Raw genomic sequence first — 14,723 nt, 5'->3', positions numbered from 1 at the left:
CAGCCGGGGCTTGTTCTGCCACTTCCCAACCAGCCTTGGGCGCCCACTCGGAGGCTGGGGCGCCCCCGCCGCCCGGCCCCTCCAGCCGCCGGGGCCAGCCTGGGCCGGGCCGCCCGCCAGGCTGCCGGGCGCCGCGCCCGCCAGCATCACGCCGCTGTGAGTCACCGCGCGCGCCGGCCCCGCCCCCCGCGCCAACAAACAGCGCGTTGCCCGGCAACCGCCGCCGGTTCCCCGCCGGGTCTGCGCTCGAGGACACGGGTTCGAGCCTCCAGCCGGGTGGGAGCTGTGAGCGGCTCCGGGACCCGGTGGCTTTATTCAGATTGCAATGGCAAGCCACTCCAGTACTCTTGCCTAGAAAATCCCATGGATGGAGGAGCCTGGTGGGCTGCAGTCCGTGGGGTCGCTAAGGGTCGGACACGACTGAGCGACTTCACTTTCACTTTTCACTTTCACACATTGGAGAAGGAAATGGCAGCCCACTCCAGTGTTCTTGCCTGGAGAATCCCAGGGAGGGGGACCCTGGTGGGCTTCTGTCTATGGGGTCACACAGAGTCGGACACGACTGAAGTGACGCAGCAGCAGCAGCAGCAGCAACAGCAGGGATTCAGATCAGGTCTACAGTCCTGATGAGGGCGAAGGAGATGGTGGTTCACTGGCAGCGGGATTGGGGATGGGGGAGAACAGAGGGTCCTCAAGGCAGACTGGTCTCTGGTTCTCAGGAGACCAATGCCAGAGCCAGGGGATGGCACTAGGGACTCTCTGTGGGGTGAGATGAACCGTGAGAAGTTAGGTTAGAGCTACTACTGTCAAGAGGTCGAAGCCATTTTCCTATAGGGATTTGGGGAGCCAACCTGGGGGTGGGGGTCAGGAGGGCTGTGATCAGGGCTTCTGACTTTTCACCATCCCCCCACCCTCGGAGTGACTAACAGTGAGCACTTTCTATGTTCCAAGCTGTGTTCCACATGCGTGCTCAATCGTTCAGCGGTGTCTGACTTTTTGTGATTCCATGGACTTATAGCCCTCCAGGCTCCTCTGTCCATGGAATTTTCCAAGCAAGAATACTGGAGTAGATTGCCATTTCTTCCTCCAGGGTATCTTCCTGACCCAGGGATGGAACTGATGTCTCTTGCATCTCCTGCATTGGCAAGTAGATTCTTTACCACTATGGACACTACCTAATGTTCACAATAGCCTTCTGACAGTCCAATGGTATTCCCATTTGACACATGGGAAAAGTGAGTCACAGGGGCACAATCCTTCGCCAGAGGAGGCAGGGCACCAAGCTTGAAACCAGGCAGGGTGACTTGGGCTCCTACACTCCTCTCGGGGGCGCATACCTCCTCTTGGGGGCGGTCATATCTGTGGGAGTTTCCAGCAGGGATATGAGTCCACACTGGAGCTTAGATGGGCCAGGTGGGCTCCTTGGGGGGCTGTTGATGCAAGGCTGTGCCAGGTGCCCTCCCAGGCTTCCAGGCTACTTGAGGACAGGAGAGAGTCCCCCAAGAGCCAGCATCACTCAACTCTAGGCTCCCAGGACCCATACTAGCTGCCATCCAGCTGCCCACAGGACCCCTAAGGGGGCTGCTTGAGGGGTTTCCTAGGGCCCTAGATCCCATGGGGTGGGGAAAAGAGTAGGTAACAACACTGAGGCCAGGTGGACAGGTACATTCCCCATCCCCAACCCCGGTTACCTTGGCATCATTTAAGAAATGTTTGTTTTCTTGATTATATCATTCAAATGGTTGAGTGGGGAGACAGAAGTGTTTAGAGTCAGAGTATATAGTCAGAGGGTCATGGCAGGAGGTGAGGAAGGGTTCCTGGAGGGGGTGGTGGCCTAGGATCTCAAGTTGGCAGCTGACAGGTGGGTGTGAAAGGCAGGTTGGAAAGAAGGTGGGAACCTGACAAGCAAGGTCTTGTAGGTGACAAGGGGGACCACAGAGGAACTTTTCGCAGTGGACGGTAGGGAAATGTGATTGGATTTAACTGGCTCTCTCTGGAGAATGGATGGAGTAAGGCTGGAAGCAAGGAGAGAAGGGAGACCAGAGTTGGAGTGTTTTCATGCCAGAGATGATGATGGCTCAGAAATACAGTTGCCAGAGTTAGCAAATAAAAATACAGGAGATCCAGTTACATTTGGTTTTCAGTTATAGAGCAAGTAAAAAAAACACTTTTTTTTTTTTTGATAGAAAGATGGCCCAACTATTGCATGGGACATACTGATATGAAATGATTCAAAGAAAATCAGATTTAATTGGGTGTCCTGTATTTTTATCTGGCAAGAGTTCTTGAGGGTCTTAGGGGACTCTGGGCATGGGGAAATGATCATATAACAAAGATGGAGCAAATACCCTTCGAAGTAGGTACTATCATCCCTGCTCTACAGACAGGGAAACTGAGGCCCAGAGGTGTTTTTTTCTCTCCTTTTATGGTTGGGTAGCATCACTGACATGAGTTTGAGTAAACTCCTGGAGCTGGTGATGGACAGGGAGGCCTGGTGTGCTGCAGTTCATGGGGTCGCAGAGTCGGACACGACTGAGCAACTGGACTGAACTGAACTGAACATATCTATACAGTTAATAAGTGGGTGACCCCCAGTTGGAACCTAAGCATGTTGCTTACAGCTCTGCGGCGGAACAGAGGTGACCTGTAACGGGGTAGGGGATGGGACTTAGAGGCCAGGGTTTCCTCGGTTTCTCGGTGGCCCAGGTGAGGGCCTTCTTAAGGCAATAGATTCCTCAGCCCTCTTTTGCAGCCTGGGATCTGTGCCACCTCCTTTGCGCCCCGCCTCCCAGGACACCGAGGCAGTGGGAGGGACGGGAGTCGGCCTCAGGGGGCTCCTCTCCCCCGCTGCGGCTCGGCCTCGGCCTCCTCCAAGACAGGAGGATCCGCCGTCTGCGCCCGCCGGCAGGGGGAGGGGGAGGGTTATTTTTACCTCCCTCCAGGCAGCCAGGGCGACAGGAAGTGAGCGCGCAGCCCGCCAGATGTGGGGAGCCAGGCAGCTGGGAGCAGCCACAGCTGGACTGGCGGCCGGCTGGAGGAGGGGGGGAGGCAGGGTGTGCAGAGGGCGGAGCCCAGGCCTCAGGTCCCTCCTTTGTTCCCCGCCGCCCCAGCCTCCCTTCTGAGGTCCCCCCTGCTCATCTCGGCGGTGGCCTCGCTGTCCCCCGTCTGTGCGCCAGTGCCCCGGGTGCTCGTGGGCTCTCGGGACCCGGTCGGGGAGGGGACCCTCCTCCTCGTCCTGGGGACCCCTCCCCCCCACCCCCGTCCCAGCAGAATGCGGAGTGGAGGGGGAGACAGCCCCTCGCCGGCCCCGCCTGCCACCGCCATTGTTTACCCGTCTGCTGCCTCCTAGGAAACTTAACCCGCCCGCGGTAATTTTATTTGGGAACTTCGGGCAGTTGCCATAGCAACCCCCAGTGACGTCAGAGGGGCTGGGGCCCGAAATCCCCGGGAAAAGGGGGGGGTGGGATGGGGGAAGACCCCCAGGAGGGCCCCTCCTTAACCCTGCGCCTGCCGGGCCCCAGTCAGAGGGGAGAAGGCGGCCTTCTGTGACACCTCTGGGTCACCCCCATTCTGGCCCGGTGCCAAGTGAGGGTGGCCCGCCAGACCCTGATGTCATCTGGTGCTGGGTAGGTGGTGAATCAGTTCCCGGGTGGGGGCTGGGCTAGGCCTGGGGGTCTATTCCTATCTGACTCACCCCTCCCCTGCCCCAGGAGCTGGCAGGTAGGCTGATGGACCCTGCCCTGGGGATTTCAGACCCCTGGCTGGGGGACCCCATAGGTCCCAGGGGCCTCTCTGGCCCTCTGAACTGTAGGTGGATAGACCAGAGCTTTCCTGCTGCTCCCAATGCCAATTTGGGGCGGTTGAATGAAAGGGTTAGTGGCAGTGAACTGGGGCCACTGCATAATGTCCTCCGGATGTGGGGAGTGACTAGTGCCCTAGTGAGGGGGCAGGTGGTGGGATCCCAGCTCAGTCCATAACACAGCCTGTCACCAGGGTGACAGGAGGCAGGGGCCCTGACTGGCAAGGAGGAGCACAGCGCCAGCCGGGGGCTGGGCTGGGAGGAGCCACCCTAACCACAGTGACGTGGGACTTCCTCGGCAGGGCCTGTTTGATGTCTCTGTGTGCCGCGTTGCCATGGGGCCCGGCAGGCGGCCCTGCATATGAGCCAGGGTGACCTACAGGGCGACTGAGTCCATCAGGGTCCCTTGACCCATCCTCCCCATCCCAGGTCTGAATGGCTACGTAAAGTGGTGTACCTGTGTCCTTAACGCTTGTCCAGCTTCTACCCTGCCTCAAGCCCTGGGCTGGGACAAAGCGCAGCTCATCTCAGAATCTCCTAACAACCCTAAAAATTACATTTTCAGGTCCATTCCATGAATTAAGAAACAAGCTCAGAGAGGTGTGATCACTTGGCCAAAGCTATTCATCTAGGAATTGGGGAGCAAGAATTGGAAACTCAGCTCTGCCACTCTGCTCCCCTTCCCACTCTGCCACACTGGTTCCTTGCTATTTCTCAAATACGCCAGGAACTTCCTGCCTCAGGGCCTTTGTACTGGCTGTTCCCTCTCTACCGAAACTCTCTTCCTCTAACTGTCTGCGTGGCTTCTTCCCACCTTTTATAATCTTTGTTCAAATGTCACCTCCTCCTCCTCAGGGTAGCCTTTCTTGATCTGGCCCCCAACACCTCAATCCTCATCTCCCTGCATGCTAAGTCGTTTCAATCGAGTCAGACTCTTGGTGACCCTATGGACTGTAGCCCACAAGCCTTCTCTGTTCATGGGATTCTCCAGGCAAGAATACTGGAATGGGTTGCCATTTTCTCCTCCAGCGGATCTTTGCAACCCACGGATCCAACCTGCGTCTCTTATACCTCTTTCATCGGCACGCAGCGGGAAGCCCCCTCCGCTCATCTTCTTAGCCCCCTTCTAGTCTCCCCTAATACATAGCACCCAACACATTCTATATCTTGATACCTGTCTGTTTACTGCCTGTATTTCCCCCATTGATGTGGACTCCATGAGGGCATAGTTTTTTTTCTGGCTTGTTCTCTGCTGTGTCCCCAGTGCGCAGAACAGCACCTGGCACCCAGCAGGCACTCAATGAATGTTTGAAGAATGAACAAATGGGTGTGTGTGTATGCCCTGTGCCACTTGACCGCTTGGCCTGGTCTCACCCTGGCCCTGCCCTCTCACCCGTCCCCGTCATTACAAAGAATCAGTTGGCCGGTTTGGAGAGCTCTGATCCCTCTTGGCTGCTGTCCCTGGGTAAATTGGCCAGCTTAGGACCAGGGTGGAGGGGGTAGGTGGGGGCAAATGTTCAGAATCCAGATGGAGGGCTGAGGACACTGGGAGGACCCTCCCAAGTTTGGGCTGAGGGATGCTGAGCTGCTGTGGTCCAAGCCATGTGCAGGGTAATGGCAGAAGGTGCAGTTGGCATAGTTATCCCTGGAGGCCAGCCTGGAGGAGGCATTTCCCCCGCATGTATGCCTGATTGGACTAATAAGAACAGGAAGATCGTTCTCGATGGAGACCTTGTCCCTGTTCTGGAGAGGTGGCATGGAGGAGGTGCCCTGTTGTAACTCGGTCACTTTATACTTCTAGAATGGGTTGTGTGTGTGTGTGCACAAGCACGCACGTGCACGAATGTGTCCACAGTAAGACCCTGGACCCTGGGAACTCCATTCCCCTGTTTGCAGCTGCTCAGGAGGTCCTGTGGTGAGTGCCCCACCCCCTCAGGGCCCCGCCCTGAGTCGGGGAATTCTGTGCCACCCCAAATCTTCCCCTGGGGCCCCACAGGCGGCTCTGCCCCCTCCTGCCCCAACCTGCCAGATCCTGCAGCCTGGGCCAGCCTGCCCCTTGGGCCCCACAGAGAAGAAAGACCCGGGAGCCCCCAGGGCTGGGCCCCATGGGATAGTAGCTAGGTGTGGCTTCTGCCCCTCTCTCCCCAATCCCACCGAGATCCAAAGTGGGGAACCTGTTGAGCTGAACTGGGGAAATGAGGGAGCCTGGAAGAATTCTGGGGGAGCGAGGTGACCCACAGGCATCCAACTAGCCCTGCCAGTCTTCTGCCTGGGCCCTCCCGCTGGGTACCCCCCCCACCCCAGCTTTAGTCTTATTGCCCAGGAGGTGGGTTATGAAGACTCTGACCCCCTCCCAGCCCCAATTATATGACTTGAAATATGGGAGGTGGGTGGGAGGAAACCTGTCTCCCAAAGCAATGCCCACACAGGTCTGGGAAGGGTCCTCAGGCCATAGAACCTTGCTGCGGTATCATGGTGGTCTGCGGGCCACTGGCTCCCGTCCCATCTTGGAGAGGGCAAAGTGGCATCCGGGCCTGCCCAAGGAGGCTGGCTTGGCGGCACAGGGCACCCCGCCCCTCCTTCGTTGAGTTTTGTTCCCGGCCCCCCACCTGGGCACGGGGCCAGGCCCCAAGGCAGGGCCCCGTCCTGGTGAACAATGCCTCGGTGTTCCTCCTCCCGGTTGAGGGGAGGTCCGCGGAGGATGAGGTGGGACAGACAGGCTCGCAGGGAAGGCGGGAGGGATGCAGGGAGGGGCTCTCTCCCAGGGATACTCCAGGAGCTGGGAGTTTCCCAGAGGCGCTGGGTAGATGGGGGCTGGGGATGCCGGGAAGCCTGGCGGGGAGGCGGGGGTGGGGATCTAGACCAGGGACCACCTGGACTGGGGTCAGCAAGTCTTCAGTGGCAGCAGGAGCGGGTTGGGTGGGATAAAAGGCGGGACTTCCTGAGGCTAAAGAACGCACTGTGTAAATGCATAGAGGGGGGATTCATCATTGGCCGGACCCCAGAATCCCCCGGGCCCATGCCCCCCAGGGAAGGGAGGGGTCTACAGCGGCAGTGTGGCACTGCGCCCCCACCACCTACCCTCTCCTGTCCACGGCCTCCTGGGTTTCTCTCCCCGCGCAAGGGAGCAGAACTTAGGCCAAGAGGGGTTTCGGGTGCGATATGGATTAGGAAACCCCCCATCCCAGCAGGAAGGGCGTTCGCTGAAGAACTGCGGCTGGATCCCCGAGCCCAGGACCCAGAGGGGGAAGTTGAGCTAAGTCTCAGGCTCAGGAAGAGTTGGGACAAGGGAAGGAAAAGTTGGGGCTGAGTTGGGGACAGGACCGAGTTGGGGGACCGCAGAGAGAAAGTGGGGGCGGACCGGCTCCGGGGGCACATGACGGCGGCTCCCGCCCCGCCCCGCGCCCGCGCCCGCCCCCTGCCCGGCCCGGGAGGGGAGGAGACCAGGAGGTTTTAAAAGCGATTCGGCCCCGCGGCGGGCCGGCCAGTGAGTGGGATGGAGCGCGGCCGGCGACCGCCCCCGGCCCCTCTCGGGCCCGCCGGGTGTCGGCCGGCCGGGCCGGGGCGGAGGCCGGAGCCCCGAGTGCCGGCTCCCCTCCCCCGCGGGTGAGTCGGGGAAGCAACCGGGAGGGAGACGGCGGCGCCGCGGTGGCGGCGACAACTTTTCCGCGCTGGACTCGCGGGCGGAGTGGGGGGTGCGCCTGGCGGGTCTCCCAGCCCTGGGCGAGGGGGAGGGCGCCGCCCCGCGCCCCGCCGCCGGTGGTCGGGGGGCCGGTCTGATGGTGGCGGCCGCGGAGTCCCGCGGCGCCCCCTGCGGAGCGGGGGAAGGGCGGCCCACCTCTACCCCTTCCCCACGGGCCCACCGCGGCCCCCCAGCCACTCCCCCGGCCCAGGAGATTCGTGAGAGCGTGTTGGGGAGGGCGGGTCCCAACGCGAATCCGGGCAGGTCAAGGTGGGTCGGAGCTGGGCGCCGGGTGGGAGGGTACGCGCCCCCCTCGGGGTGGAGGGAATGGCCATGGTGTCTCGGCCCCGGGAGTGGGAAGGTAGGTGCCTGTCTGGGCTGTGTGAGTTGGGGGGGTCTCAGAGTTCTGTGGATGCGGGTGGAGGGCAGTGCTTCAAGTTCTTGACATGTCAGCCAGTGTGGGGGTGGGGAGGCCCTCCAGAGGAGAGAAGTGGGGACCCAACAGTCCAGCCTGGGTTTAAAAGAGGACTAGGGGGACCCCTCTCTTCCCTTCTCACTCCTGGCCCAACTAAGAAGGCTCATTCATAGAAAGGGGGCCCACATCTGGGAGGTTCCTGGAAGGCTGACTCCCCGGCCCTGTGTAGCTTGGGGTTCTGGTGCCCTTGGGGTGCAAGAAGAGGGTGAAAGGGCTCAGACAACCTGGACCCCTTCATCCTAGTGCCAGACTGACCTCTGCCCCCAGTGCTGGGCTCCACGGCTACCAAAGTCCCTCAGCCCTACACTGCCTGTCCGGTGCAAGCCAGCCAGGCCCAGACCCAGTGGCTTCCTGAATGTCTTGGAGGTGCGGTTGGCTCTGTGTCACCTATCCTTTCTGCCCCAGCCTCAACCAACTGCCTGCTCCTGATGAGTGGTCTTTGAGGGGGACGCTGGGACCCTTGGCATAAGGGTGTCCTCTGGCAGCCCTGCCGATGCCAGCCCGAGCTGGAGGGCAGTCCCCAACAGGTGCCCGAGCTTAGAGGCGAGGTGATGGAGGGCACACCCTGTCCGCTCACCCACGCACCGTGCCTGGGCCAGCCCGTGCGCATGTGTTCACATGCCGCCGTCCTGGGAAGGCACGGGCCCTAGGGCTTGGTGCCAGCTCTCTTCTAGCGCCCCAGGGGCACCCACTGCCCTCTGTCCTTGCAGGATGTCCTCTGGGAGCTCCCTCAAGACCCCAGTGGGCGAGCCTTGTCTGTGGGTCTGGAGAGGGCCCCTGAAATAGCTGCTGGCCTGGCTCTGGGCTGGCACGCGGAGCACATGCGTGACAGGGCGTGTCCAGGGGGGTCGGGCCTGTCTGTGCCGGCCCGGCCTCTGACTCTCCACAGACCCTTGCTCAGTGGAAAGAAACAACAAGGACGGATGCTCCAAGGGTCCTCCGCGGGACTCCCCCTCCACCAACCCCTACCTGTTGCAAGTGAAGGCCAGATGTTGTGTGTGGGCCGCAGCTGCGGGGCAGACCCCTGTCCCCAGGAAGTCCGAGGGACACTGGCCCAAAGGGTACAGTGGGAGGACCTGCTCACCAAGGGCCTAGGTGATTCTTTGATATACCGTAAGATTTTTCAGCATTTGCCCTTTACCTTGGGAGGCTGGGTGGGGGAGTCAGTTCGAAGTGAAGGACGCCGCCAGGAACCCTGGGCGGTCCGGAGAAAATTCCTTCCGGCCCCTTTCTAGGCTGGCTGGCCAGCCCTTTCCCATTCTGCGTGCACTTGAAGCCAGGATCAGGCCTTGGCTTTTCCTTAGACTTCTCGCATGACCTTGGGCCTGGCTCTGAATCCTCTGGGCCTCAGCTTCTCCATCTGTATATGGGAAGCATTGGGAAAGTGAGTGGAGAGATGTGTCCACTTCCCCTCCCTGTCCAAGATCCCTTTGGGGGGTGGCCCTCTGACCACCTTCCCTCCTGCCATCGGGTGTCCTGGGCAATCGTGGAGGTGTGTCTGGGGAAGACTGGTCCCCTGGGAAGGACGTACTCGGAAGCCAGTGGGTGTGGGCGTGTGAGAATCCTTGGGCAGAGAAGGACGCCGCCATACTGGGCACGGCTGAGTCATGCTCTAGCGGCGCCTTGCCCCAGGGTGCTGGAGCTGGCGCCACCCTGGGTGTGGTCACCAAGCTGTGGCCCTGGGCAGAGCAGGCCTGGGTGGTCTGGGTTGGGGTCCTGGGTTGGGCCAGGGAACCGACTTGGGCGATGCTAAGCCCCTCAGCCTCCTCCTTGGTCTGGTGTCAGCCTCCAGGACCGTGGTCACCCACACCTTGGGAATGGCTTGGGGAGCCCAGGAACCTAGAGCTTTGGGCCTGGGAATTGTCGGGGTGCCATAGGAGGGGGACAGGGCCTGGAAGCCAGTGACTACCATCGAGGCCAGCGGCCCCCAAAATGCAGGCCAGATGGCCGGGACAGGGACCTGTTTGGGGATAAGGCAAAGGTGAACGTGGTGCTAGCATGTACCCCTCAGTGAAGGGCTCACCATGTGGACGTTGGGGTCCCCTGGGAATTCTGTGATCCGTCTGAGGGTCATCAGAGTTGAAGGCAGGGGCTGGAGCATGGCGTGGCTGGGCACCATGGGGGCTGAGATGTGACTTGCACGGTTCCCCTATTTATAACAAGTGATTCACTCCTCACTTACTCACCCCTTCCTGAGCCTGCCCCCCTCCCCTCAGCCCTGGGTGGGCAGTGGGGGCCCACCCACTTGCCAGTGGCCTGCCTTCCTTCAGCTGGGTGCTGACCTCCGAGGGCTGCCCCGTCAGTTGGGCTGGTGGTGATGGTGGCCGCGTTGGGATGGGGGTGACGAGTGAGGGGGGCTGGCCCTGGTGGTCAGGCGGCACTTGGCTGGAAGGCCCAGGTTAGCGGCTGGCTCAGGGCCTGGCCCAGGGAGCCTCTGCGGAGAGTCTGGGCCCATTAGGCAAAGCGTTAGTGACAGGCTGGGAGGGCGGGGCCAGCGGCCCTTGGTATTTTCCGATCCCAGCTGCTCTGAGAGGGTGGAAAGTATTTGGGGACCAGGCTTGGGGGCGGTGGCGGCGGCGGCGGCGGTGGTGGCGCCCCCGGCGGAAGCTGCCCCTGATTCATTCTTGGAGCATGGGGTCTGGGGCGGGGGGGTGGGTAGGCTTACGGAGTATGTCTCTCAAGTCTACGCCCTGTCTGCAGAGCGGACTTAGACACCCATCCATCCATCCATCCATCCATGGTGTGACCTGGGGTCTGCCCTACTCCCCTGGCCCAAGGGCCCTCTGCCCTCCCCTCCCATCCCAAATGCCTCCAGCTGCCAGGAGCTTGGCCCTCCCTGGACACTGTCTCCCCTGAGCCTGAGGGGCACGCCTATGGTAATGGGGGTCATCCTGCTCCTGGGCACCTGCCTGGTAGTGCCCCCTCCACTGAAGACCCAGGCCTTTTGTGCCTGCGGGGATTGGGGAGTGGCCTTGGCCCCGGCCCGGGGCTCTGTGCAGGGGAAACCCCACAGGAAACGGGCCCGGCCAAATGGCCGCCCTTCCCGTTTCGTCCCTGGGACACGAATGTGCTGTCTCACTTCCGGAGGCGGCCCAGGGAGGCCGGCCGCCCTGTGGGGCCTCCTCTGCTCCCGGTTGGTGCCCCTAGACCTTGAGGAGTCGGGGCTGGGCTGGGGCCCCGCCGTAAAGTGGGTGGCCGGCGTATGTAATGCGTGTATGGCGGGGTCGGCGCAGAGCAGGACACCTCCCTCCACCTGTCTCCTGGGGGTGGCCACCCCCTATCATATCTGGGTGCCGAGGTCCTACCCGTGTGCAGCGTCCTGAATGCCATCCTCCTTCCTGTTTCTGCCTGGGGAATGATGACAGCGTGGCCCCGTCCCAATTATACACAGCACTCACGAGTTCCTCACCACAGCATTGCCCCTGCTTTGCCGATGGAGAGACGGAGGCCCAGAGAGGTTGAGTTCCCTGCCCAGTGTCGCCCAGCTGGTACGCTTCAGAGCCAGGGTTCAAATGCAACTGGACTGGCTCCAGAGTTCAGGGCTCCTAGCCACAGGGCTCTCATCCTCCGAGAGGTCTCTGTTTACTGAACACAGGGCTGGCTTCACCGGCAGGCGACCTGTGCGGTTCACGGGGTGTTTCCCCACTGAGAAGGACCCTGAGTATTCATTTTTTTTTTCCCCCACCTGAGTATTCATTTTGCACTGAGTCCCATAAATTCTGTAGGGGGTCCTGGTGCTGGGTAGTTGCTCCGTACTGTTGGTGAAACCTCACCGTGTTACCCAGTAGAGGCTCTTGGCTCCACTGTACAGATGGAGAGACTGAGGCTTGGATGGTATTTAGGAAACCGTGGAGCTGGGATTTGCAGCTGGAGCCACCTCGTGCTCTGGGTGGGTGCGTGCCTGGGGGGAGAGTGGGGTGCCCGCTGTCGGCATCCGCTCTGGTGGGGCGCGGGCTGAGGCCTGGCCGCTGAGGAGACGGGGCCATGGGGGGAGGCCCTAGTGGTTTCCTCCTGCCCTTCAGGCTTCTAGGAAGTGGCGCCAGCTGGGGTGAGATCACTTCCTCAGCCGCCTGCCCGCCACCCCCTCAGCTTCCTCTCCCCATGGCCCCATTTAGCCTGCCCAGGGCTCCGTGTTGCGGGCGGGGCGGGGGGGGCACTCGGCCAAGGAAAGGAGGGGGTCTGGCTCTGGGAGTTGCTACAGCCTCCTTGGCCGGAAGTGACCCTCTGGGTATCTCTGCCTCTCTGGGTCTGGGAAGCGGGGCTGGGGGTGTCCAGCCTGGTGGTATCTTTAGCTGCCGCTGCACATGCAGAAGGGCTTCCCAGGTGGCGCTAGTGGTAAAGAACCCGCCGGCCAATGCAGGAGACAAGAGAACGAGGGTTCGATCCCTGGGTCGCGAAGATCCCCTGGAGGAGGTCATGGCAACCCACTCCAGTATTCTTGCCTGGAGAATCCCATGGACAGGGGAGCCTGAGGGGCTACAGTCCATGGGGTCGCAAGAGTCAGACACGACTGAAGCAACGGCACGCATGCACATGGGGAAAACGGCTTCTCTGCGAGACCTCAAAGGAGGGCAACAAGTGGGGACATGGAGGGCAGGTGTCCTCAAATCTCACGACCTCCTTTCGTCTCTCCTAGGTGCCAGCTGCTGGCCCTGCCTGGTGCCCTGCCCCTCGACCCTGGTGCCATGGCCGGCTGGGGTTCCTGGGGATGGGATTTGCTACCTGTCACAAATCACATTGCCAGGGATTTCCAACCGACCCTGAGCCCTGTCTCCGGGGCCACCACTGTCACCGCCACCGCTGAGGACGCTGACCCCGGGGATGGGGATGGGGTGGCAGAGAGGCCCCCGCTGCTCGCATCTGGCCTGGGGAGCAGGACTTAGCTGCTTGTGAGCAGGTCCACATCAAGTCGTGTTCACAGTGGCTAAGTTCCGCCCCCCCAGGACCCTGCCATCTCCTCTGGCCCTGCCACCTCTCCCCATCTGCTGCCTGGCCAACCTCGGGGCCTCCCTGGGCTCTGCCTCCCGTGCCTACTGAGCTGAAACACAGTTGATTTGTGCACACTGGCTCAGTTCAGCAGGAACAGGAGTCAAGCCCCCTTGGAGTCTGCTGTGGCCCCTGGCCTCCTTGGGTGGGCCATTTGCTGCCTGGGGGAAGAAATGAGGACCCTGCCGGCCTCAGACCTGGGTCCGGAGAAGGAACCTGGGGGTGGGTGGAGCCTGGGATGGGGTGGGTGAACCCAGCTGTCTGCTGCAGGCCCCCTCCTCCAATTTCTGCACTTGGGGACTGCCCCCCCCCCCCAGTCCCAACTCAAGACTGGGCTGTGCTCCCAGGGAGGATGAGCAGACAGGCGGGTGGCTGGCTGGCCGGCCCTTCCATGAAGAAAGGAAGCCAGATGTGTCCTTGCCTGGCCGACCCTCGGCCCCTCCTCGGCCAAGCCTGGTGGGGGCCTGGCCGGCCTGCATCTTCCCAGCAGCCAGTTACCCAAGAGGAAGCTGCCTTGGGCCCCCCAGACCGTTAAATGCCAACTCCGGGCTTCCGGAACCCGGCTGGCCTGACCTGAACCTGCCTGGCCCCTTCTCCCTGGGCCCTGTGGCTTCCTAACTTGGGGGGAGGAGCCATGGCACCCTCCTGGCACTTGGGGTAGGGAAGGAGGTCCCTGTGGGCCCAGAGGACGCAAGCAGGCCTGCTCACTCCTTGGGTGGGTCCAGGGTATGGAAGAGTTAAGACTGTATCTATCATCAGATGGAATAGGACTCTTCTAGGGGTGAAACTAGGGATGTAGAGTGAAGCCCCCCAAGCTCTCAAGAGTTGGCTCAGTGTACGCCTCCTCCATTGGAGCAGGGGCAGACATCAGCTTGGGGAAGTCTCTGCTGTGTCTTGAGCCTGCTGTCCAGTTAAATAAAAGCTGCCCGCTGCCTTATTCCTGGCCTGGTGGTTTGTGATGTATTCTGGTCTGCAACCCTGGAGTCCTGGCTTTTTGTCTGGGGAGGGTTGATGGGCCTGAATTTATTGTCCTGGCCCCCTGGGCTCTTGACCTCACAAGATCCCCAGCCCTGCCCTGCGCACTCTGGAGAAGATGACAATTTAGTCATTTGGGGTGGAAAGGGTGCCCTTATCATGGAAAGGTGAACTTGAGGAGTGTCCTGGGGTTCAGGGGTAGGCTGGAGGGACAGACATTCAGGGTCGGTGTGGTGACAAGAGCTGGAACCTAGACGGGATGGTGATGAGGAATGCCCCATGTCCAGGGGTGAGGTGGAAGGGAATGGGACGCAATCTAAGCTGGTGGTCGAGGGTGACCAGGAAGAAAACACTGGACATTTGAAGATAACTGGTACCGGATGATGTTGATCTAATGACATTTAGGGGTGACTTAGACATAAGGGACAACTTGGATTGGGGTTAAGATTTGAGGTGTCTGGTATCTGAGGACGGTGGTGGGGAAATTGTGTATGTGGGCCCAAGGGGGACATTTGGCTGTGACTGGGACCTGAGTGGCATCCTAGGCCTGTGGGGATATCTGCAGATGACTTGGAGAGCCGAGGGGCACAGTAAGGGGTGCCCCAAGTCTGAGAACATCTGAAGGCAGCCGGGAACCCCTAGAGCCAAAGCTGACATAGAGCCCTCAGGACTGCTGCCTCTACCCTGCCAGGCCTCCAGGCGACGCTAAGGAGCTCGTGGGTCCGCTGGGGTCTCCCCTCACATACCTGCGGGAATGTGTGAGGCGGGGCAGAAGGTGGGGTCGCCTCCAACTGGTTCCCTCCAGC

General features: G+C 61.0%; 1 protein-coding gene across 1 annotated transcript; it reads left to right on the top strand.

Annotated features, from left to right (window-relative positions):
- Positions 1–6,751: 6,751 nt before the first annotated feature.
- Positions 6,752–13,880, top strand: LOC148777160 (uncharacterized). The gene is made up of 2 exons (XM_088839080.1): positions 6,752–7,405; positions 12,593–13,880. Exons 1-2 carry the CDS (start codon positions 7,296–7,298, stop codon positions 12,837–12,839), a joined length of 357 nt encoding a protein of 118 aa, XP_088695206.1. The 5' UTR covers positions 6,752–7,295; the 3' UTR covers positions 12,840–13,880.
- Positions 13,881–14,723: the final 843 nt, after the last annotated feature.

Source organism: Moschus berezovskii, chromosome 8 (genome assembly GCF_049115385.1).
Source record: "Moschus berezovskii isolate FMDL1 chromosome 8, NW_MosBer_1.0, whole genome shotgun sequence".
Classification (NCBI taxonomy): Eukaryota; Metazoa; Chordata; class Mammalia; order Artiodactyla; family Moschidae; genus Moschus; species Moschus berezovskii.
The sequence above is the reverse complement of the archived record's forward strand: the minus strand, read 5'-3'. Positions and strand labels throughout refer to the sequence as shown.

Bases quoted from the DNA above. Each gene is read 5' to 3' on its own strand.
- LOC148777160 (XM_088839080.1), top strand. From the start codon at position 7,296: ATGGAGCGCGGCCGGCGACCGCCCCCGGCCCCTCTCGGGCCCGCCGGG. The intron at 7,406-12,592 runs GTGAGTCGGGGA...CGTCTCTCCTAG, and splicing joins CCGGCTCCCCTCCCCCGCGG to GTGCCAGCTGCTGGCCCTGC.